Genomic DNA, 24,748 nt, shown 5'->3' with positions numbered 1-24,748 from the left:
CCAAGAGTCCATCAGCAAGTGGTCCATCGGCAGCCTGTGCCAGCGCTACCCCAGAGGGAAGCGGCTGCGTGTCCCTGCCTGCCGGTGCCTGTCCCCGCTCCGAGCTCGCAGGTCTCGCTGCCGTCCCTGCGCTGCCCGCAGCCCACGTCGGGAGCCGGGGACCGAGCAGCCATCCTCCCGCGGCAACGCATCCTTCGATTCTTTTCCCAAATATGGCCACATCGTTCTAGTTTAATCACCCCCAAAACTGCAGCTGGGATTTCAGGAATGCAAGTTTCCATTGTGTTTGCCTGATTACGCTGCCTGGAGGGGTGGAAGGGCTGCGGGAAAGCTGCAACGTGCTTGTAATGGGGGAATGGGCGTGATGCACCTTACGGGGCATAACCGAGGGACAGGGTTTGGGAGTGACGGAGCGCAGAGCGAAAGAGCAGGCGCCGATGGAGGGTTACAGAACTGATATCAGCTCGAACATCACTGCATCTCACACCTCGCCCACCTCCCCTGCGCAGGCTCAACCTGCCCCATGACAGGGCAGCGACGGCCCCTGGGTGACAGCCCTTTACCAGCCCCGACCGCACGCTCCGTCCTCGGCAATCCCGGCACCCTGGAGAGAGCAGGTGGACGTTCCCGTTTCAAGGCACAGAGGTGAACGCGGGCGCTGGCAGAGAGCATTCAGCAAAGTGCAGGCCGGGCTGCAGACCCCAAGGCCTCGCCCGTGATCCCCCCAGCACTGCTGTCGGGCTGCCCTGTGAGACGGGAAGTGCCCGAGCTATGCCGAGCTGTAGGAAAAGCACAAAAGATGGGTGTTTTCCCCAGAAACAACCACTTTTCCTGATGGAAACCAGTTTCTTTGTGAGTTGTATACCACCAGCCGCTGAGGAGGACCCGCTACCTCCAAACACGCTCCAGCACAACCCTCCGTGCCGACGGGAAGCCCGCTGCTTTCCATGAGGATGGTTTTGGACCACTCTTGAGGATTCTGGGGTTTAGCCGGTTTTGTCCGGATTTTTTTTTGGCTACAAGGAGATGCAGATTTTAAAAGTGAGAGCCTGCACCAAGCAGCACGCACACGAGCACCCAAGGGATAAACGCTTTGCGAGACGTTTCTCCCCGCGAGGCCGTGCTCAAGCAGGACCAGGACTGTGCGGACGGGCTGGGCTTGACTTCTTCTCATGTGTCCTGCACCCCAGCCTGGCCGGGCAGGTTTCCCCAGCCACCAGCAGTGCTGTCACACTGCGGAAAATGAGCCAAATTCAATCCCCTTTGCGTGCCAGCAGTGAGCTGCCCTGGCCCAGCCCGCATGTGACAGCGAGATGGGGCAGAGCTGGGGACAGGACAGCGGCCAGGGGACAGGACGGCGAGCAGGGCTGCAGCAGCAACATCCCGTCAGCAGAAGATGAACCCGCATCCCAGCACTGACAACCCAGACATCATTTCCAACCACGCAAACGGCTCCATTACAGACTGCCCCTGCCTGCTCTGTACTCTTTAAAATACTCTTTAAAACACAGCGCTCAAGTCAGCACAGCCTTAAATGCTTGCAGAATAATTTACTGGTATTTGTGGCAACAAAGTTTATTACCCACATCCAGGGCTGTTTCTGTATGATGCACTGCATTATTAAATGAGGATTTTATGACTAGTATCTCCCCGTGTCTGAAAGAGAAGTTGTCCAACCCTTTGTCACTAACAAGGAGCCGCTCCCTGGATTGATGAAAATCGAATGCTTCCCAGAAATAAATACTCATCATTCATCTCGTTAGCCATTGTGGTTAACGAAGCGGGGGCACACACACAATCTGCGGTGTAAGAGGCAGTTTGCTGAGCTCCGGACCTGATCCTCACAGAGGGAGGAGAGGTGGTGGCAGAGCAAGGCTGGTCCGTGACGGGTGCTCCGCTTCTGCACTGGGGACGGGGTGCACGGAGACCTGGAGCCGCGGGCAGGCAGTGCCTGTCTGGCAGCCCCAGCCCCTGCCAGCCTCGCCGGCTGGGACGCCGCTTACGCGAAAAAAGTAAATGGGTTGTTTATAATAATCCAGGCTGCGGCTGTTTATCCGTGTCGGCGAGGCGAATGGTTTGTGTTTGGGGAGGGCGGGACAGCCGGCGGGACGACTAATTCGATTTGGGTTTTGGCAGGGGCCAGGGAAGAGGGTGGGCCTGGGAAAGGCCGTCGGCCCTGGCAGGAGAACGTGCCGGCTGCCTGGGCAGGTCATGCTGCAGCCCCCGCCCCGCCGGCACAGCTCCGGCACCGCTCCCCGGCAGAGAAAGGGGGGGTCTGGGTGGCTCCAGTGCCCCCAGAGCGAGTCCTCGAAAGCATCAGCACTAACGCACGGGGCCCTTTCACTGGGGAGTATGTGAGCGCTGTCTGACAGCAGCGCCGAGGGGGACCGGCATGACGGCACGTCCTGCGGGCCGTGTCCGTCCACTGCGGTGCATGACTTCATCCATCTCTGAGTCATCCCCAGGGCGGGCAGGCGGCTCCTCCGGCCGCCCGTTGCTGCTGCCGACTGACCTGCCGCTGGCGAGAGCACCGGCGGCTTTGCCTGGCGGGACGGCCACCCGCCTCCCCATCCCCGCACCGCGCGGGAGGTGGGCAGCTTCTGCCCCTGGGAATTCACCGGCACTGCCGGCGGAAACATAACCGGCGTGCCGCGGCCGCTCCACTGCCACGTGGGCAACGCTACTACAAAACCGAAGCGAATTTATTCTGGAATAAAAACCCCACACTCCGCATGGAATAATTATATTGAAATAGAATCACTTTTCTTCCAGCACGGTTTCAGCCCAACGCCTGCGCTACTACAGCCTGGCTGAACAGCTTGCCCAAAGAGCGAAGCACATGGCGCTAATTGCCTACCTTCAATTTTGGTGCCCCCTGCTACAGAATTAGGGGTGTTCGCAGGCAGATGCTCTTTGAAATACCCTGAAGAGCGACTGCGACAGCCCCCCAGGCGACACATCCGCGCAAGGGCCTTTCTTTACAAGCTCATGCAAATTTGTGCTTATTACTGTACATTGACTATCGGATCAGATCGGTTTACCATGACTCAAACTTTTTTCCTTTTTCTTTTTTTTCAATGAGAAATTACACGCTTGGAAGTTATTCCTCTTCCCATTGATTCCCCTCTTTCAGGGTTAAATGGCATTTTTCTTACCCGAACGCAGAGGATTATTTTAGAAAGGCTCTTCATCTCAGGAGCCTGAATATTATGCATAATGATCCATCAGATGCGTGCGCCTTTCATTCATCGGTGCTGGGGAAGGCGGCGTGCTGGGAGCATGCGCCCTGCCTCCGAGCGGGCGGCTGCTCGGTTTTCTGACAAACTGGAAGCAGAATCATGTGAAGTCCCTGCTCTTGGCAGGAGATTTTTAGCAATAAGTAGCAGCTTTATGAGGAATATCCTTTGCCAGGGGACCATCAGCCAGGGAGCAGTGGGATTCTTATTTTTTTAATGGACTTTTAATAAGTAGGCCATAATGATAATCTTGACACCAGAGTAGCTTTAGTTCTACGTGTAATTATCTCCACTTCGCTCTCAAGCTCCCTGCAGCCTCCAAGAGCAAATAAGACCACCAACCTCTCCGTGAGAAAAGGAGCGACAAAACAGCATAGGGCCACTTGAAACGCTATTTGTATCAGACCTCATCTGCTCCTCTCATCTGATATAAAAGTCAACCTCTCTTCCCCTCCTCTAAATCAATTAAATCTCACTTCTGGTGTTTAACTGCTTGAACCCTTACCAGCAGGAAAATCCAAGCTTGGAGCACGGGCAGCGCCGGGAATGTGGCGCCACGTCTCCCAGTGCTGCAGGAAGAGTGTTCGCAGCCCTGTCTCCTCCCTGCATGCTGCCCGTCCCCGCGCTGTCCCACCGTGTCTCCCATCCTTCAGCCCGTCACCATCTCTGGTGGCTGAGAGTGGGCAGGTGAAGGCTGAGCCCCCGGCGCAGGGGCAGCCCAATGCCACCACTCCCCAGCCACAGCCCCAACTCTTCAGAGGCCACAGGATGAGGGACCAACACGGGGCTAAAAATAATCCAGGAGCCCCTGGGAACAAGCAGGGAGGACCCACAGCCAAAGTGTTGGCTGAGCCTCTGGGACCGGTTACTTCCAAACAAGCACACCTTCCACAGGCGCCGGCAGAATTTGACCTGCTTCTGAAGAGACTCACTAAGGAAAAATCCCACCAGGAGCATCCCTCCAGATTTGCCTGTATCTAACCTCTCCCATGCTGCTCTGCACAGCCGCACGCTGACCCAGCCTCGCCCAGGAAAGCAGGTCCCATCAGCACCGCCCTCAGAGGAGACCCCGGGTCCCCAAAGCGGGGTTCTGGGTTGCAAGGGAGATGCTTCACCACTCCCACCGGCTCCTAGCAGAACTTTTACAAAACATTCCTCCCTTCAGTACCTGAAAATCCCACCCTAAAACAACTCTCTCCCCAGCACAGCCTCCCTCTGTGGCACGGACCCAGCCGTGCTGCCCCGCAAGCCTCCGCTGTCTCCCCTCCGCAGCAGCGTGCCCTTCCCAAGCCTCCACGCAGGCTCTTCCAGTGCTCCTCCGCACGCAGCCTCACAGGAAATGGATGCAAGCAATGTATGGAAATATCAGAGGTATCACGGCATGAAGTGTGCATCTCAAGACTCCCCAAGATCTCTGGGGGAGAGCTGCTCCAGGCAACTCTTGTTCTGCACCTCTCTCCTGCTGCTCTTCGTGCCGCCCGCCCTTGGCTCTTAAAGGTTGTCTGAACGTCCCACCTTCCACCTGAGCATCCAACAGTAACGGGAAATATTCACTGCTTCACTTTCCCCCCAGAATCATGGATCTCACTCTTCTTTTCAAATCAATAATGTTCTGGTTGAGTTCCGCCCCAGCGGAGGTGCAATCTGCTCCCCTCGGAGCCCAGCAGCCTCTGCCTCTTAATGATTTACAAATATTGCTGTCCCCTACTTGCAAAAACAGTCCTGCCTTTTACTACGGTCAACGCAGCAAGTCCCTGCTTCCAAAGGCTGGCACTGAACAAGGCTCCAAATGGCAGCACACGATCATGACTGCCCAGGCTGGACCAGACTCATCAGCGAGGGCAAGCGTTGTGGGAAATTCTGCAGCCAAGGACGCTTTGGATCCTTTTAAAAACCAATATATAAATAGTACCTGCTGGGCGCAGGTGGCTGCTGGTAGGTAGGTAGATGCAGAGCAGAGCATTAGATTGCCTCCCTCCCTCCACACTTGTTACTCGCTCAACTTAACACTGAAACCAGAATGAGCTGTGCTAAATGTCTCCATTGCTAACAAGAAACAAATGTGGCCTCATGTTCCAGTTGCTGTGATCTAACAAAACAGACCATGGTAAACACTATAAAAATGTACTGGAGGGAACCACCCTGTGTTTGCTGGGAGAGGGACTGGATAATCTAATAGGGCTTTATCCATCTCTAACGTCTCTGAAAAAAAGAAGGGAAAATTGGGCCCCGTCCATGACATTCGTCATGTGCTAGCTATTCTGATGTCTTAATGCTGCAGAAATCAAATTGGAGCGAGGCTACCTATCTGCCTCCCAATCAGGATCTAGACCCAAGTGCTGCTTTTTATGGCCATGCAGCATGAGGAGCTGCTGATGTCAGTGGTGGCACGGGCCAGGCCAGTTTTTCCAGCCCTATCCCCACGTTATCTGGAGAGATACTCCCTTTGTGGTCACCTCACTCTCCTCATGACGTGGATAATCGTTCACTTCATGGACCTGGAGATCCACCAGTGGGACCTTCCTCTGGCTGAAAGTAGTCATGCGGACGAGGCACCTGCCCAAAAGGTTAGCGCTTATCTGGGTACCTGGGTGTTGTGGTATCAGCAGCGACACTGGCATGGTCATGTCTAGATTTGTATCTTGGCCACGGTAACGGCAAGGGTTGATTGTCACCTACCCCCAGGCACCTTGCGGTGCCCTAGGTACCTGCCCGGCCCTTAACCAAAGGGTTAAGGGTCTCCTCTATCTTCAGCACCAAATCTGCCAGCCCCCACGGGGATCTCGGACCCCCTCCGGCACTTCAGATGGATTTACATGTCTCTGCTCAGGCGGTCACCAGAAGTCACTCCCACCCAAGTCATTCTCCTCCCATACCTTTGCCTGTAGGAAGAGCCTCGGGCAGGCTCTGCAAGGCAGGAGCACCCCCCCACCCAGCACGCAGCCCCCAGGAACCCCGTCCCCGTCGGCATGCCGGCTGCCGTCTCCGGACGGGAGAGAGAAACGGGCCCCGCTTGGTTCTCACACAGAGCCACAGGCTGCACAGGCAACCCCATGCTACTCCTGACACGTGGCCAGGTTTTCTGCATTCGCTCCATCCCCTTTTTCAAGCATCTTGAGTTTGTTGTTTGCTTTTTTAAAGCTACTGTGACCTTGGCAAGGGGATGGACAAACATCAAGTGCCAGAAAACAGCATGTTCTAAAAAGCTACACAGAGCAAAACCACAGCCCCATCACAGCCTGCAAGCAAGATCTCCTTCTGGGGAGGGGAGAAAAGAAGCATTTGGGGTGCTCAGAGAAAGTGCTGCTGAGAAGCTGCAAGTGCAAAGCACTGCAGCTCCTTGCTCAGCCCCAGGGACGACGTTTCCACGCGCTCCTCCAGCTCTTACCTGGCTCTTCCCGCGCCGCCGGTAATTCCTTCTTACGAGGTTTTTGTAATTCTCATTCTTCTTGGTCAGGTAGTAATACAGGACGCAGTCTGCCACCGTCTGCAACGACACGGGCAAGTCAGGGAACAGACGGGCCCGGCCCCTCGCTCTGTCGGGGCGCAGACTTCCAGGAGCAGCGTTCAGGCCCTGCCATCGCCAGGTCTCCTGCTGCTTCCGAAGATCTGCAGCCCAAACAGGCTTCCCCGCACCTCCCTCCCAAAGCCCTTCGGTGGAGCTGGAAGAGGGGGGCAATGCATGTTGTCCTAGTAAAAAGGCTCAGCTCCTCCAAGGGACAGACCGGGGCCATCCCTCAGGCATGCCGAGACGGAGATGGGGGTGCAGAGCGGGGAGCACCCCGCGTTGGAAGCAAAGCAGGGGGAAGGGCTGACCCCAGATGACTGTGGCAACTAAAGGCAGAAGAAGGAGAGCCGCTTGTCACCCTCTGTTGCAGTTATGCGAGGCACAACCTGCCACGCGACTGTCAGCTAGCGTTATTTCCAGCCGCTAAGCTCGCTGGCTCGAGCGCGCATGACTGTCGCGGACAGATTGAGATCCCGGCGCTCAGGAGCTGCCATCCCAACTCCTGTTCCAGTGGTTGGCTCTGCGAGTGCTGTCCCAGATTGGACACGTTAGGAGAACAAGGAGCCGTAGCTGGGATATAATTCTGCTCCTGAACAGCGCAGAGCGTGCCACGCTGGGAAAAGTCCTTTGCTGAACTGGGTGAGCACCTGGACACTGGTCTTGGGCTACACTTTCATATACAGGATCAGCGGTTGGATGAAGAGAAATAATCCCACAGACCCACCACGCTTGCAGGCGCCCGGGAGCAGGGTGTTGCTGCGTGCTCCCAGGGGGTGCCCGGGCGCTGCGCTCTCCCCATCCCTGTGCAAGGAGTGGAACCATTTGCAAAAACAGATTGCAACTTTTCAAGTGTTAATTGGATCCCTTTCTAATCTAGCCCTGATTACACACACGCGAACACAAAAACTTACAGTCATCTGTTCCAAGGGCTAAGATCACTATTTTTTTATAATGCAATTTAAAAATCTATTAATTCATTACATTGAGCCATACTTTGCATCTCTTTCCAACAGGATAATGGATGTGTTCTGTATCATAATTACAGCCTGATTTACAAACGAGTACAAATAAAATTAGAAGACATTTTACAGCTTGGAACACAGACTGGATTGTGAGCATCATCCAAGTCCCACCGCTTTCGGCTTTAACAAGTGGGCAAGGCTGAAAAGAGCCTGGTATCTCACAGCGACAACAGCAGCACGAGGTTGCTGTTGGCCTTTGCTTGCTTGCTGCTTTGGACAGGAAAGTCAAGGTCTTATAAATTATTTCCCCAGCCTGAGTCATGCAGAATCAGAGAATAATTTAGGCTGGAAGGGAGCTCTGCAGGCCACCCCCCTGAAAGCGGAGGGGTTCCCCCAGAGCGAGTGGACACTGCGTGGATGAAACACTGCGTGAGATGGGCAGAGGATGCAACTAACTACAAGGACCAGAGAAGAAGCAGCTCTCAAGTGTTTCTTGCTCAGGAGAGCACCTAGTCTACCGCTGTCCTTCCAGGCTGGGACTGTCCAGGATCTGCCCATACGGCCTGTCCCGTAGGTGGTACCTGGCCTTGCTCAGAACGGGACCAGAGACTCACTCTTCCTTCAGCTCTCTTTTTCAAACCTTTCTTCCATCAGGCCAATTAACAGCAAAAAAGGAAAAGTCCAAGAAGCACAACACAGAGGCTTGGGAAAGGTCAGGTCCTCCTGCTAGCCAACTACTCCTAAACACCAAAGGAGGGGTGCACATGCATACACATCAACCTGATCTGCTGGATGAACTGGGATTCAGCCCACCCTCAAGATCCCCTCCCTGAGAAGGAGGGGACCCCTCTGCTTTGTGCTGGGCAGCCGGGTGCCTGCACCCCCTGCGCAACAGTCTGGCTGGTGCAAAATGCCTCCAGGAGATGCTGGAAAGCAGCTCCCCCAGGCAGATCACGGGGTGGGCTGCAACGCCTACACGCCAGGCTGGATGCGTTCACACATCTCGCGGCGCTGAGCTCCCTGTCTCTCCGCAGCTGAGTCAGTCCCTTTTCTCTGCAGGGAGCCAGGAGATGTCTGGACGGTGCCCAGGGCTCTGAGCCACCACTGCCCACAGGTGCCCAGCATCCGCCAGCTGCTCCAGCACCGGAGGGAGTCGCGTGATGGAGAAGAGAGAGCACGAGGCAGGTTAAAGCCGGGCGGGAGGCTTACCTTCCTGTCCAGAAAGGATGCGATCAGGCCGAAGTTCTTTGGATGCTGCATGAACCTGTGGGAGCAAGAGGGAGAGGATTAGTGTGGGTGCTAGCTCCGACCCTCCTTGTAGCTGGGCTGCCGTGCCCTGTGCGCCCGGAGCAGCGAGGCCAGCTCCACGAGGGACTTAGGGGTTTGAGAAAATATTTGTCTGCTGCTCAGCTTCCCAGAAAGACAGGAACTTTAAGTTTAGCCCAGTGGAGGCAGGCTGGTCGGGAGCTTCGATGTGCAGATATTTATCACGGGGTGGGAGAGGGCAGGGGGGCTGGCAGTGCCCGACAGCTGCCCGTCACCCTGCTCGATCCCACGGCCACCCAAGCCCATACCAACAGCAGGACGGGCACAGAGGGCAGCTGCACACCTGGCCGAGGCCTCAGGATTTGGCAGGGAAAGGGTGAGGAATCGCCATCAATGGCCAAGCACACATGGCCGGGGGTGCCCCTGCCACTGAGCAGGACCCCAAGCCCAGTTGGGCTGTCAGAAGCAGCTGCACAGGACAGGAAGGGAAACCCAAACCCCGGGAGGAAGCACAGAGCTGCCACGTTGCTGAGTTGCTCAAGAGATCGCCGGTGGCACAGCGGCTCAGAGGAACACCACCTCCTGCCCAGCGAGCAGGGGAGCTGTCAGCAGGCTCGCCCGCGGCTCCGGCAGCCCGGGAGGGAGCATTGCCTGCTGGGGGGAAGCCGTCCCCGGGTGCGAAGACATCTCCTCCAACAAATCCCTTTGCCTAGCTGGTGGAGAAGCACCGAAAGCCAACAAGCCCTTGGCATGACGTGCTCTCACTGGCAGGAGGACAGTTAACTGGTACATCGCCAAAGTGCGGGTAGCCTGGCGAGTGCTGACTTTGTGGCAGGGCTGGAGCACAGCACTGGCCCCGTCAGAGAGGCTGCCACGGGCACGGGAGCCGAGCGGCCAGGGCCAGCCCTGCTCGGCAAGTGCAGCCCTGCTGGCTTCCAGGAGCTGATGGCTCTGTGCCCCAGGGAAATGGATCGGAGGCAAAAGGTGGGTGAGCTGCAGTGTGGGTGCAACGCGGTCGGGATGTGGCGAGTGGCTCAGCGCCTCCAGCCCTGCCAGTGAGTTCCCCAGGGCTGCTGGCCGAGCCCTCTCCTCCTGCCTTCGCTGCTCAGCCCCACCGCCAAACTCAGGGTCAGGGCACCGAGCTGAGCTCAGCGAGGGCCTGACCGACTTCCACCATGGCAGCAGAACGCGGGTGCTTTCACCCATGCGCCAATGCTGTCCTTGATGCAGAACCCCCATCTGGTTTGGGTGGCACTGCACGAGCCCTGTCACTGTAATCAGTCACCAGAGCAAGGGATCTCATCTCCACTGCAGCCAGCACGAGGCTTTTGTGGGTGACAACGTGGGATTGGGGGGGATGTGGGAGGTGGGAGTGTGGACAGCAATGGGAGCGTGATGCTCGGGCGCTTAATGGGGCCCCAAGTCTCTATCAGCCTTTCTGCCATCAAGTGTTTGGAATGGCAAAACTTACCCCTCCAGATATAACACAGACACCAAGGGAGATCCCCCAAGACACATAACTAAAATAAGAAACAATAAAGAAACCAGAAAAGCTAGGCAAAAAAAAAAAAAAAGGCAGCTGGGCTGCTCAGCCAGGCTGGGGTGAGAGCAGAGCTCTGGAGCTGGCCCGTCACGCTGTACGCAGCACAAACCAAGGGCTGACCGAGGGACAGGGTGTTCAAGGCCGCGTTATCAATGATGTTAATGCAGTGTCGGGGGCAATGCAGATGACAATCCACTGTTTTTCACAGGCCAGGCCGTGTCCCCGTGACGAGGGACAGATGCCGCGTTCTCATGGTGCCCAGCACGACAGGGCCTCGATGCCTGAGTGGGATCAAGGGGTACCGCAGCCATCCCTGCTCCTTCACCGGCACACCATGCCGCCCCTGGGAGCAGGTTAGCGATGGGCTCTCAATAAAGAGACCTGAAATCCTGCCCAGAAGCAAATCAGATCAGACTCTTCCTTGTGGTTATGTTTTAAGGGCTAAAATGAGTTCAGACTTGGAGCTTGTTGGCCTTGCAGTGCTGGCTGCATTCTCCAAGAGTCCCTGCCATCGGGGCTGAACAAAAGGTTGCTCCAGGTTTTCACGGTCTCAGGAAGAGCCTGGCTCTGGGTCACGATCACAGATGACCCAACTTTGATTCACCTTCAACAGCCAGGCCAGAAGCTGCAGCACACCAGGCAGCTCGGCTACCTGCACACCGGGACCGGGGCGAGAGCCAAGGCAGGACTCCCTTGGCCCTCCTTACAGCTCCTAAGTACCAATCTCTTAAAATGAGTTTTGTGAGAGCCCTGAAATCCTGCTGTATTTAGGCGTCAAGCTCCGCATCACCCACGGTGATGACACAGAAACCACTGTGCACAGCAGGATGCACGAGCTGGGTGTGGATTCTTCCAGCCCCATTAGCCAGGCACAGCCCCGCCATTAAAGGCCAAGTAATTAGCCTTTGCGTCATTTGTGGGCAAGCCTTGCTGTTAGGAGTGTCACATTTTAAGGATAATTAGCAATGAGGATTCTCCTCTATCAAAGCCTTGGAGCCGGTTTGCTTGTTTTGCTCTTTTTCGGTCCATCTTGGCAATTAGTTATTTCGGCTGCAAACAGGAGTTGTCACGAGCAGGGACGGGAGGAGGGATCCCCGACACGGAGAGGCTTCCAGCGTGGCTGGCCGTGGGCCTGCTGGTAATCCACAGAGCCATCTCACAACCGTCCAGAGGCCAGACTAAGGCGGTGCTGCCACAAGGGACGAGGTGGCCCTGGCGTACCCGTGTACCCCCATGTCCCTCGTGTCCAGAGCAGCGAGCCCCGGCAGAGCTCATCCTGCTGGAAGCTGAACTCCAGCTCTGGTTTTGCAGACACACAGGGCACACTGGGGGCACCGGTCCTCCATGAAAACACACACGGGTCCCTGATGGGCCATGAGATATGGAGGAGTCTGGATGTGAGACTGAGCTGGGACCCACAGCTTGGCTGAGAGTGCAGTGGTCCCCAGGGAAGGGATCAGCAACCCCCCAAGTGATCTCAGTCTATAAAGCAAAGCTGTTCTCAAGAACTTTTTGCAAACAGGAGAAAGCACCACAGCCAGAGTTTGCACGTGTCTGATTCAGGAATGCATCCATGGAAACAGCAACCAGTGGCAAATCCTGCAGACAGCAGGACGGAGCGCTGAGGGATGGGCACCGGCTGGAAGTTGCAGCCTGAGGGGGTCTGCACAGGAGGGTTGGATGTTGATAGCCCCAAGAATCCCCCTGGACACACAGTGCCCAAAGGACAGCATGTAAATCCAAAAACATAACAGTGTATGGAGCACTGGGTTTCACTGGCGTTATCCTCAAACTGGCTGATACAACAGGGGATGCAGAAGCAGAAAAACTTCTAGTTCTCGCCCTGTCGTAAGTAGCAGCTTCCCACATCTCTGCACAGGAGCGGGCAGAGCAAAAGCACGCGGGCATGAACACACCAACCGCATAGGAAGGCCCGAGGTTTCTGTGCAGGTGCCTCACCCTGTGCCCAGGTCCAAGGCAACACAGCGACCGTGGCTGTGTCCCCGGGGGGGCAAGACAAGCCCTTGGGAAATTCATGCCTTAGCGTGCTGGGGCCCCGGCCAAAGCATTGCACAGGTCCTGTCTACACTTCCCAAGGGTTACACAAAGAGAGGTGTGTGGGCTGCACTCACTTCTCCCGGAAGGTCTCCTTCTCCTGTTCACTCCACATGTTCATCACCTGCCGGTCCTTGTAGACCTTCATGGGGTCATCCATGAGGCCATTCATGTTGATGAATTTAATGCGCTGCTGGTCAGCATCATAGAGCATGGGCGGGATGACGGCGAGCTGGCGCATCTGCTTCTCCAGGTTCTTTGGGGAAAGCAGAGAGAACAGTTGGTCAGCACCATGGGCCCGTGGGGACCACAGAGGACAGATGTTCGAGAGGAAAGGACAGGCGGAGGAACAGGAGACTTCAAAAGCAAGCACTAGACGGTTTTACTGCTAGAGTAACTGTAAATTAAATGCTGAAAGAGGCTATCGCTGTCAGCCAGGAAACAATTAATCTTTCATTTTGAAATAAAAGGCTTTAAGATACTGCGTGGAAATGTCTGACTTAAGCAAAACAGCTCCTGACCATGATGAGAGACAACTCAAAGCAGCGGTGGCACAGGGAATGCAAACCCCTTCCCAGCCATCAAACTCATGACCATGTGGAGGTTCAGTCCCCCACCCCAAATTATGAGGGAAGCAGGTCAGCTCTGCAAAGCTTTCTGAAAGGGTGGGTAGAGGAAGACGTCGTGTTTCCCTTCCATGGGAAACCTCATATTGTTCCAGGAGGTTTCAAATGTCACCATAACAGGGCCATCACTCCTTTCTTTCCTCTTATTGCAACACCCTGGACATAACCTGATGCCTTTACTCCATCCTACTCAAGCGCAAAGTTCATCCAGAGCCCCGGCTGCACACCAGGACAGGACAGACTGGGCATACTGGTTTCCTTAAGTATTTGCAACAGAGTGGCCAATGTGATGTCTCATTTGTGCCATCCCCTGCCCAAAGGCCGGGGCTGTCCCTTCAGCTGAGCTGCTGGCGGTCCCCCAGCACAGGTCCGCCCTGCGGGGACCAAGGGATGCTCTGGCCACCCTCTTTCATTTGCTAGCAGCACCGTCACTCCGAGTCCTCCCTGTCACCTGGGATGGCACTGGTCAGACATAAATTCCAACCCTTGACCCAGGAAGGCCAGGTCTCAAGTGCTGTTGTTTTAATTTACAGCTAGACGCTGGTTCCTGGGAGAACAGTAACATCCAACCCTTCCAGCATGCTGCCGACCCAGGCCTGCCCAGCACCACTCTGCTTCCCCGCTGCGACTGATCACACCCAAACTCCTTTTCCTAAAACACAGCTCTCTGCACAGACACGGATGTTTCAACTCATTTCATCACTTAGGACACCTCCCGTTTAGCAACCAGCTGCTTCAGATGCCCTGGGAGTGTCATCTCATCATGGGAGGTCAGGGACAGCTTGCAGCCAGGGCACCGACCCTGACAACCGCAGGCTGCCCCAGCCGAAGGGAGAAAGACCCTGTGCAGAGCCACGGCAGGCAGAGAAGCAGCTGGCAGGAGCACTGCCTGCAGCTGAGAGCGCAGGGCCTCTCCCTTCGCCTGGCAGGGTCTCAGGGTGCTGAGCGCTGCAGATACACCCCGCCGGCGGGCAGCCAGACCTCTCTCCTCTCCAGCAACATGTCAGGGCGGAGAGCTGGCCCCTGCTGCCAGCGATGCTCCCCGTCTCTCACCTCCCTGCTCCTTCCAACCCTGTGGAAGGGCTGGAAGGTCTTAACGTCTCTGAGACAAGCAAAGCGGTGCCTTGGGGCTCAGCAGGCGGTTATTGGGGTGGAGTTTAGCAGCACACTGTGCAGGAGGTCGGGGGCAATCATCTAATGCTCCCCTTGGCCACGACCTCTGCAGAGCTGTGAAATTTCCCTCTGCTTCCAAGATCCGTGTCCTCCGGGTCATCGCCTTAACTGGCTAACAGCAAACTGCCTGGGACCCAGGGCAGGGAGCGAACCGTGGTACAGAGGCAGCAAACATCTCAGCAATAGCTGCTCTCCCCTCCCAAACGCGATCCATTCACTGCAGCTCGCCTCCGTGCCAAGAGAGTGGAACCCTTGTGAAACCAGATCCAAACGAAGCCAAGGTCACGGGGATGTTTCAAGATGAATGGAGCACTCCCAGAAGATGTGGGCCAACTGGCTCACGTACAAACCATTCATTCCATAGGATTCCCCTGTGTCAAGCTGCACAGCCCATTCAAAACAAAACGAAACAGAAAAACCCCTCCACCCGGCAGCCAGGGCACCGGCCCCTTCCCTTCCCACCTCTGCTTCCAGTTTAAACCAACAGCCAGGAGGTGTTTGCGGGGTGCTACCCAGGATGAGCAGAACGCTGGGGTTTCAGGTCCCTAAGCGGCAGTCGAATGCTGCTAAACCCTACCCACTGGCCACCAGCTCCTGGGGTGTTTCACTCCATGCTTTGCTCCTGCAGAACCATTGCACAGCTCCGTTACATCTCTCGGGTGGCAGGAAAGATGCTGCTGGGTATTAAATGAACACCTCAATTTGGATCCTGTCCAGAAAGCATATTAGGTGTCATGGTAACCTCCCCAAGCTCAGCGTGGCCCGAGGTTAGTGGGATTTGGAATCGGAATTCACCGTGGGACCTGGTGGTACTCTCTTGGCTTCCTCAGAGAAAAGCGGAGTGAGGGGTAAAGAGGAGAAAGGACAACCCGGTCTCACCTCTTGTTCTGAGAGCCCGTCGATGATTTCTGAAACCTCGTGCTCACTGCGTGCGGCCGACATGGAGAGCCCGCCGCTGCCCCTCTGTCCTACCCTGCTGGGAAAGGGCAGTGAAACACTCAGTGAAACACTCAGACTCTGATGCTCCATTTCATAAGCAGCCAACTCTCTGGCCTTGCTGTCCTTGTTGTTAACCTCCATAATGACCATATCCCAACACCCCACCCAGGCCACCCCGTCCCACGCTGCAGGAATGGCGCCCGCTGTAGCCCCGTGGGCTCTGATAGTGCTTCCTTCTGCCTGGAAAGCACCGTCCCCCGTGTCCCCCAGGCTTAGGGCTCACAGGTCAAGAGCCTCAAACCACCTTGCTTACCTGCGCCAACCTCCTGGATCAATACAACAGAAGGACATTTCATACCCACCCATACTCTCCCACATTATTATCTTCTCTTCATTGGAGCAATGGCATAGAGGCGTCAGCGTTAGCACTGAGCCGTCAGCACTGTGCCACTGCATCTGGCTTGTAAATGCTGCGGGAACTTTAAATCAAAACCAGCCATTGACACCTATCCCCCCCAATATCACCCAATGTAACAGCCACACATCCCAAGCAATTAAAACTTTTCTTATTAAGCAGGTAAAAAATTAAGAACATTTCTCAGTACCATTTCTCCCCTTCTCTTTAAGATAAAAAGCCACCGATTAGGAAGTCTGGACCCATCCAGCTGTTAGCGGAACACAAGGATGGGATGCTGGCAGAAGGGTTTGGGTTCTGCGCACATCAGGTGTCCCTGGGCAAGATCCCAGGGCTGAAATGGGAAGGACGGGGAGTTTTCAACAAGAAAGGGGGAGATCATGAAATCGTGTCTCCTCCTGGCAGGAAACAATATGACCTCAACTGCACTTCCAATGAGGAGGAGAAAATGGACAGGGGATGGGAGAGACAGGGACATCCCTTTCAGTGAAGACACTTTGCTCCCTTCATATCGTTTGCGGTCATTCCTATAACCTCTGCAGATGTTTCTGCCCGTGCTCCCATCAAACCATGTGCATGTATTGAATCATCAACATGACCAAGTCATCTGCAAGTCTTGTACATCTTAATTTGGGCCCACCGGTAAGGCAGTAATCAGTGCCGTCCCGGCCAGGCGGCCAGCACAAGGGAGCTGCCCCTTGCTCTGACCTGGCTGGCCCGGAGATCAGCAGCAGAGGGGAGGTGGGCAACCACATTCCTGACATTTTTCCTTCTGTCTTGGCTCTGTGCTGAGCCACCCTGGGGAAAGAGCAGCAAAGCTGCTTGTCTGCTGGCTCCTGCAGTCGGTGCATCGTATCGTTATTCTACTAGAAGGGGAGAAAAGGGACCGAGAGCCATCCCAGCCCGCTCCTCCCACAAACATATCCCACACCCGTCCCCAAAGAAAAGAGAAAGGCTGTCCGATACCAGCTCAGCCCCTTCCTACCGCTTCTCCTCTAACCTCTGCATGCGCTCTTGCAGTTCCCGCTGCTTCCGGATCTCTGGGAATTGCTTCTCATAGTATTCCCGCACTTTGCTCTCTTTGGCACGGCGCCGGGGGTTATTTTCAATGCGCTCCACTTTCTTTTCCCAGGCCTCCATCAGCTGGTCATAGCGCTGGCAAAACTTCTGTTCCTGAAAGGGCAGAGGGAGAGAGGGAGCTCAGGAGATGTGCCTGGGAAGGGCAGCTCCTCCAGGCCTGTCCCTCGATGGCTGCTCAGGCTGAGCACGAGTCACATTGCTTAAAGAAATACGGTTTATTAGACAGAGACATGCGCCATGGGCTGAGATCAACCCCAGGGTAAATTCTCAAGACAGGCCATCAGGTGCCCTCACGCTTTTCCCTTCCAGATCCAATATAAAACGGTAAAACCAGGACTCTCGCCCAGCGCGGCTTTGCCCACCCACCACACCTTCTGCCTAAGCATCCTCCAGAGCCTCGGGCGCTTGATTTGGCAACCGAAGCCCCGGTGCTGGGGAGGGAGCCCCTGCTCCGACACAGCGAGCCATGTATGGGTAGAGGGCAAGTCACCTGCCTGAGGCCACCAAGCAAGAAGGCACTGAAAGATGGCCTTGGGAAGGGACACGGGAGGGCAGGACAGCGGGTCCCCACCATGCGAGCAGGGCGTGCAGATGCACACAGGCCTGATGCCACACCGCGGCAGGCACGAAGTCACTCCCACGAGCCGCCCTGATGCCAGGCAGCGAGGCAGCGCTGTAATTTTGGAGCCGCCGGCTCGCCGTGCTGGGGAGAGGCTTGCCGACCCACACACAGCGGCCCCATCTGAGGCCATACGGCGTGGTGGCCTGGCCACACCACCATGCCACCGGCTCCTCCACCGTCCTGGAAAGCAAAAGCATTTTGTCGGCTGCTGCTGCTCCTCCTTTTTGACCCAGGAGCAGGACGAGCGCAGCCTCACTGACGGCACAGCCAGGCTCTGCCGAAACATGGCGCTGCAAGAGGTTTGCACACCATGTCCCCCCAGGTGACGTCCTCACGACACACCCGCCCAGTCGCCCACATAGGTCCAGCACTGCACTTCTCCCTGGTATTTAACCATAACATGAAAATACCATTTCAACACAAATAAGCCCCCCTCCAGTTCACTTCTCTCTCCTCCTCCGGTCACTCTCTGGCTGGAGGAGAATGCCCACGGACAGGCGAGGTTCACACCGAGATGATCCTCGGCCACGGTCCCCCACGGCTGCAGCGGTGACAGGGCTGATGGCGCCCAGCCGCACGTGAAAGCAGCTGGGTGACCAAAGGGGGTTTTAAGGTTTCATTCTGAGTGAAACAAATGCCTTCTAGGGCCCAAATCAGGAAGCGAAAGCAGATGTCACTCTGCAAAATAATCAATGGCAAACCCCAGGTCACCTCCCACCCCCCACGCTGCTTTCCAGAACGGGCAGCTCGGCACCGGCACGCTCGGCACCGCGCTCGGCACCGCGGCAGAGACGGGGAATCCAGATTTCAAAGAAATAAACTCATCTCTGGCCATCACCTCCCCACAACCAGAGGGAAGTCCAAGGCTGTAGATTTCCCAGATGCCCTCTGCTCTCGTCTCGCTCGCTCTCAGCCACCAAAAAAATGGGGAGAGGTAAAAAAAAACCCCTCAAACCGATGGCAAGGCCCGATTCCAGGTTAGGAGGGCAGCTGGGTTACCCCGAGGCAAGCAGGTCAGTCGTGCCGTGGACCCCGAGCACTGGCAGCTCTGCAGCCCATCGCTAGGGCCAGGCGCCCGCCGCAACCCATGGCCAGCATCACGCCGATCCCGGCATGTGGGTTTGGTCCAGCCATCCTGGACCTGGCAATAACCCAAGTGCACCAACACATCCTGTGATCCCCGTGGCCTTTTGGAGGCACCTCGACAATGATGTGGGGCAGACAAAGCACCTCAAACCCCGCAGCTGATGCAAACTAACACTCCCCCTGCAAATAAATGAATTCCCATTTGCACACCCGGAGCCAGAGGCTTTCCTGCCTTGCATGGATGCACAGGAGATGCTTGGGTTTCGGCAGGAGCTAGAGGAAACGGCTGTAAGATGAAAGCGAGGAATGAGAACAAAAATAAAAATGCCCTAAATGCCACCAAGGGGAATCTCGTGCTGCAGGTGAGGAGCTATAGGTAACGCCAACAAACCACGGCAGCTCAGAGGAATCACAGCTGCTGCGTTTTTACCCCTCCTGAAGCGATGCTATCAGCACCCCTGCAAACGAGAGCTCCCACCCTGCCAGCAAATCTGCTACATCCTCCTGCTTTCAGAGCCTCGCTTTTGGGAAGAGGCTAAAAATACCCCACGAAGTTTACCAAGCCTCCGCGCCGGGGGGCAGCCGGTGCCCCGTGCTGTGTGCCAGCCTGCGGCGCAGCCAGCGGACAGCCCAGCATGAGGGCTCTGTCTGGTGAAAAGCTTTGAAGCTTTGAAAGGTTTTTCATCCCTTGTGGGAATGAGCCGGCGCTGCGTCCCGCATCACCACCGCCCCGGCACGGCCGCCGGGCTGTTTCGCAGCAGGCAGGGCGGCTCTTTTTATTCCTTTTCCTCCACTCTTTGGGACAACCTGATGAAATCTTTATCCAGAATTCCTCTTTTAAGGAACTGGTATTGGCAGATGGAAAAAGCAACATCAACGTCACACTCTTGATTTCCCCGGCAGCGGGGCAGGCAGTACCAAAGCTCCCCGCTCACACAACTCAGCCCTCCAAAGCACAGCTCTGCTACGGACCGGCTGCACACTTCTGACTTGCGTCTGCATTCTTAAAGCCCCTTCCCACCACGGAGCAAAGAGATCCTTCCCGCCAAGCGAGCTTCAAACCCCACCACAGCAGGGCTGGTCTGCAGCGTCCCTGCCTCGCACTTTTTGGTCCAGCTGGGATACACGCTCCCTGCAATCTTTTGCCATCCTTCAAAAGCCAGGATTACAGGCACCTTATAGCACGGTGCGTTCCCCAGATCTTCACAGCTTCATCACCAGGAGAAGCTCCCGATCAGGCGCTTCAGGAGCAGAAGCATCTATTCCTTCTTCAAGCATCCTCTGAGCAGCCTTAAGCAAGCGTGTCCATTCCTGAGCAACTGTCTGTGCTGGATTTTAGCATCGGTGCTTCCTCTGCTCCCCTTCCCGGCTGGGCTCACCACCCATCAGCCTCTCAGTCACACGAGTAAGTGATGGTGAGCCAAATCGGACTTGACATGCGTATCTAAAAATGGATGAATAGTAACACCGCCGTAGCAGCTGAGGCAGTTTGGAGGCTGTGCCAAGCCCAAGCCCTCCCGCTGCCCACGCTCTCACAGCTCCAGGGAACAGAGCAGCTCTTCGGAGGGGAGGGGAAGAGCGAAGGTGACAGGAGGAACCAGTCCAATTCCTATGCAAGCCCGACGGTTTTGTTTCCCTGGCTGATGGAGACAAACCTTTTACAGCCAGAGCAGTTCCCTTTACCCTCCTCTCTCTGCAGCATCACCCCTCTGATGGCAATTAAATGTCTTCTGCTGTGCCGACCACGGTGGAGGCAGGAGGAAGCCCTGCAGATCCTCTGGTGGGGCTCTCAGGGCTGGACCCTGCAGGGACCGAGCGCTGACCCTGCTCCAGCCAGCCCTGGGCAGCGACAATACCCCAGAAAGTAAAAGAGCCAGAAAGAAACGTTGGCACATAGATGGGCTTTGCTAAAAATAGGGTCTGCTACAAAATAGGCAGAAAAAATAGCTAAGCGTACCCATTTTGCAAACAGAATCAGCAAATGTATTCACTTTGCAAATTCAGCAACCGTATGTTGCCTATTTTGTAGAATAGGCAAAATGCTTCCCTAAACTGAAAAATCCCCTTTCAAGGACACTGAATAAACCGGCTGGCAGAAATTCACCTATTTTGCATGACAGGCGACTTTACTGCAAGCCGTATTTTAGGAACCGTGCTCTTGCAGCCTACTTAAACCCTTTCCTCCAGCTCCTCGATATTCACAACAGAGCGACTCACTCGAGATTTAGCGCAGTAACCGGCCATTTCCACCAGAAAGCAGCTCCTGGGCAGTTACCTTCTGGTTCCAATAAAACCACACAATGCTTTGCAATTCCTGTTTTGAGGAGGGGAATATTGATCCGCTTCCCACAACTGCAGAAGTCCTCAGCTGCAGCAGGCGAGGTGCCCTGAGCAGCACCTGACTGCCACGCCGGGTCGTGCTGAAGGTGTAAGCGCTGCAGCCCCTTGCTAGAAAGCTGGAAGAAGTCTTATCATGGAAAAGACTAAACAAACACGTGTTCGGACACAAACCATCCTTTTGGAGTGCAAGAGCTGTGGCTTTTGGAAGATTGCTACAAAACGGGGGGAAAAAAACGAAGCATGGGAAAGAAAAGGAACATGCCTTTATTCACCACAAATAAGAAAATAATTTGATCGCTGGCTCAGAAATGTCCGTATTGAAAGCTGCTTTTAAAGGCAGAGCCTTCAAACCACTTCCCAGGCTGATTATTTTGAATATTTCCAACAGTTCCTCCAAGCCAGAGCACTTCTGTCCAAAACCAGCACCAAAGACATTGAGAAAACCTGCACCACTGGCAATTTAAGACGCTAACGCTGGCACCTGAGCCTGCCCCAGAGCAGAGACACCGAGTCAGGAACCGGTATTTACATCTTCCACGTAAAACACGAAGCTCTGTGTCAAAAGCTGCATCACCCTTCACGGAAAGATGCCGCAAAATCCACCTTGCCCGTGGGGGCTGTTGGTGGCTTCTGGCATTCCCCCTTCTGTGCTGGTTTCACCTCTCAGCTCCCGCTGGCGACTACTGCAGGCAACCGTCAGTGCCAAAACCGTATAAATTCTGTAAATCCCACTTAAACTTTCTCCTCTATTTACTAGGACCCGCAACAAACGCCTTTAGAGTCTCATAATAAACCCCACCTTCCCCCTTACCTAACCAAGAACCGTCTCCTTGAAGGACACTGGAACGATCTCGCAGGCAAAGCTGCCTAGAAACGAACTGGCGCAGAGCTTGATTTTTGTTTGAAACCACACGTTCCTAGAACATCGCTCTGTGGTCAGCTGGAAAGAGTCAGATCAGTCTTCAGACCATTTATAGGAAGCAGAGTCAGCCTGTTTCACACCTCTCTTCGGGTCCAATTACTCACAAAATAGACATTTACACTGTGAATAGGCTCTCTGAGATCAATGAAGGGCTCCGCTGTGATTAAGCCAACCCCAAGTGTTTGCTCTGCAGGGGGTACTTGCAGAGGGAGGTGCTGCCTACAGCAGGATCGGGGACCTCTCCATTACATCCAACTTATTTTAAGCATAAGAGATGCACAGCAATGCAACAGGGAAAGTACTGAGCACCAGTACCCCTCTGCTGGAAAACGTCCTTTTCTTTCTCACATAATAAATTACGCTGCTTTATACATATCGAATAAGGTATAGGGGAATCACTTACCCACTGTTTGCGAGCATGATTTCTCCTCTTAAAGTACAAGATTAACTTTTTCCGCATTGCCTGGTTTCTGCAAAGGAAAAAAAAAAAAAAAATGAGATCCGACTAACAAGGCGGCTAAAATCCAAAGCCTGGCTCCCCCCGCTCCCGAAGGAGTTCACAGCGCCGTTTCCACCTTAACTCAGAATTGCATCAACTTCAGAGCCGCAAACGTGGTTATCTGGGGACCTCACGGAGCTTTAGAGAAAGACCAACAAACCCTCCAACGCAAGGAACTTCACCCACATCTGGTGGTAAAACCAGGACTAAGGTTGAGAACTAAATTCATAAACTCCCAATTCTGCAAACCTTTACCATGTACCCCGCGCTGAACACGGGCAGACGCTCAGCTCTGCGTTTACCAACGGGTCAGGCTGTTTCTTGATTATTTTTACATTTTGATCTGCAAAAATCCAGTGAGGTCCCAAGAGTTGGGGGGCTCAGTCCAAGCTCTGCACGGCAGGAGGTGGCTCCCCCCAGCACCCCCCGAGCGGAGGCCACCCCGAGCCGCCCCGCTCCCCAGGGCCAGCAGCGAGGGAGCCGTCAGCGCACACACGCTCCCAAGGGGTTATTCACCCCCGGGCTCGGAGCCGCTGACAAAGAGGCAGGATTGCGGCAGAGCTTGCAGCACACATCTCCTAACCTCTTGCTTTCTTGGAGCCGTGCCTGACAAAGCTGCGAACAAACCAGCCAGGAAAGTTCAGCCACTTGCAGAATTGGGACCTCAAGAGAGAAACTAGCCACTGCAACCACAACCAACCCGGCGTCTGCCCAGACACCCCTCTGGTTTCTTCTTCTTTCTACTTTCTGAAGACAGCACTAAATAATCGCTCAAAGAGAGCAGCGCCAAAGCGGTAAGGAGCTAGAGAGGCTGCACGAGCTCCCAGAGTCTGCAGGAACCCGAGAGCTGAGCTCCTGCAGTTGTTCCTGTTACTAATATTCACAGCAATAAAATCTCCAGGTAAAAGGTAGAGACCAGGGCAAAGGAGTTTCCTTAAGTCTTTTCTCCCGATTAACGGCAGAGTGTGTAATTACTGATCAGGAGCTTAACGGTCTCATGTAGGCATGTTCTGCAGGAGTTAGCAGAATGAAAAGACACCCTTGCTGCTTCCTCATTCCCCTCCCTGCCTCATCCCCTGGCTAGTGGAGAGGGAAAAAACCCACCCGCTTCCCCCCATAAATCCCTAAACCTACTCAGCAGCAAAAGAGACTGTTTGGGATGGGGCAGAGGGTCCAGCTCACTCAGAGAGAGGACTGGAGGCAGTCCTGGCTGAATTTAGGGATGGAGAACATCACAGAAAGCATCAAAATTTTTCACTTTCAAAACTCTTCTTGCTACACCACTAAACCATGCACTGGCACATGCGGGGAACAGCAGCGATCCTGCAGCCAGCGCTGCCCTGGGGAGCGCAGGTCCCTCCAGCCCACCGCCAAGGCTGCACCTCCGCTCCGGCAGCGTGCCAGGGGATCCCAGCCTGCCCGCAGCGGGGACCACAGCAGGGCCTGGGGGCACCGCCAGAATACTGGCACCCAGTAATTAGCAGGTTTATTTAGGACAGCAGTTCCTTGGGCGTGGGGTCTTCAACCACCACTACCTCCAAGATCAAGTACGGCTACTAGAGGAAAGGCAGCAGGATTTGGGAGAGGGATCATTTCTTCTCCAGCGCCTCACGGCCACACTCAGCTTTGTGGTGTCTTTTTAGTTTATCAAGGAGGAAATACATCGGGCTTGATTCTCAGTCCTAACAGTACCATTCGGATTTTGTAACCTTCTGTTTTCCCCTCTTAGTTAGTTACCAGAGGTATGGGGCACACACGGAGTCCCTGACCACTGCCTGAGCTGCGCTACATCTTCATTCCCTTTGACTTTGCCTTGAACGCTTTGGCGCAAAAATAGACCTTGATTTCCAAGGCAGCGCTAGCAAGCGGCACTCGTAACTCCTCCTATGAACGGAAAACACCAGTTACCGGCTGGGAACAAACTCCAGTATCCCCAGCTCGAGCCACACAGCCCCACATCCTCGTGCACTCCCAGTTCCAGGCAGCACCAGCATCAGCAGAAGGCACAGCCAAGCGACGAGGCTGAAGGCTCCTGCAGAGCAGACACTCAGATCCACAAAGGTTTTCTGAGCGAGGGCTTGAATATCAAGCCACGTCCTTTGATTCTGTTTCAGAAACCAAAGTGGCATTGATCACTGGGGGGTAAAAATCTAATAAACCCATGCGTGGGGCACTTTCTGCCTTTGCTCTTTTTTCGCCAGCATGTTTACAAAGGACCCGCTGTTGTTCTGGGCTGCACTGCAAAGAGCAGAGGCTACCTCATTAGATATATTAATAAACATTGCTGCCAAAGGCTTCTCCCCGCTGGATCACACAACGCCATTGTCTTTCTGTCTCTGTGGTGCATCCACCCAGGAGCCTCAAAGAGGGCTGCCGGCGTCTGGCTGAGCTAAACCTCACTGCTCACCTCTGTGCAAACAGCATTCACTCGCCTTTAAAAATGAGGGAAACTGAGGCACGGAGCTGCAGTGACGTC

General features: G+C 55.0%; 1 protein-coding gene across 1 annotated transcript in view; it reads right to left on the bottom strand.

Moving 5' to 3' along the window:
- NCOR2 (nuclear receptor corepressor 2) overlaps nt 1–24,748 on the bottom strand; it is a 180,810-nt gene that overhangs the window by 72,297 nt on the left and 83,765 nt on the right. Inside the window, exons 8-13 of the mRNA XM_059827785.1 lie at nt 22,177–22,243; nt 16,709–16,896; nt 15,249–15,345; nt 12,648–12,826; nt 8,916–8,970; nt 6,625–6,723 (exon numbers count right to left, since the gene is read on the bottom strand). Coding sequence (XP_059683768.1) covers nt 6,625–6,723; nt 8,916–8,970; nt 12,648–12,826; nt 15,249–15,345; nt 16,709–16,896; nt 22,177–22,243 — 685 coding nt within the window. The remainder of the gene's footprint in view (nt 1–6,624; nt 6,724–8,915; nt 8,971–12,647; nt 12,827–15,248; nt 15,346–16,708; nt 16,897–22,176; nt 22,244–24,748) is intronic.

Source organism: Gavia stellata, chromosome 21 (genome assembly GCF_030936135.1).
Source record: "Gavia stellata isolate bGavSte3 chromosome 21, bGavSte3.hap2, whole genome shotgun sequence".
NCBI lineage: Eukaryota > Metazoa > Chordata > Aves > Gaviiformes > Gaviidae > Gavia > Gavia stellata.
This window is presented reverse-complemented; position numbering and strand designations above follow the sequence as displayed.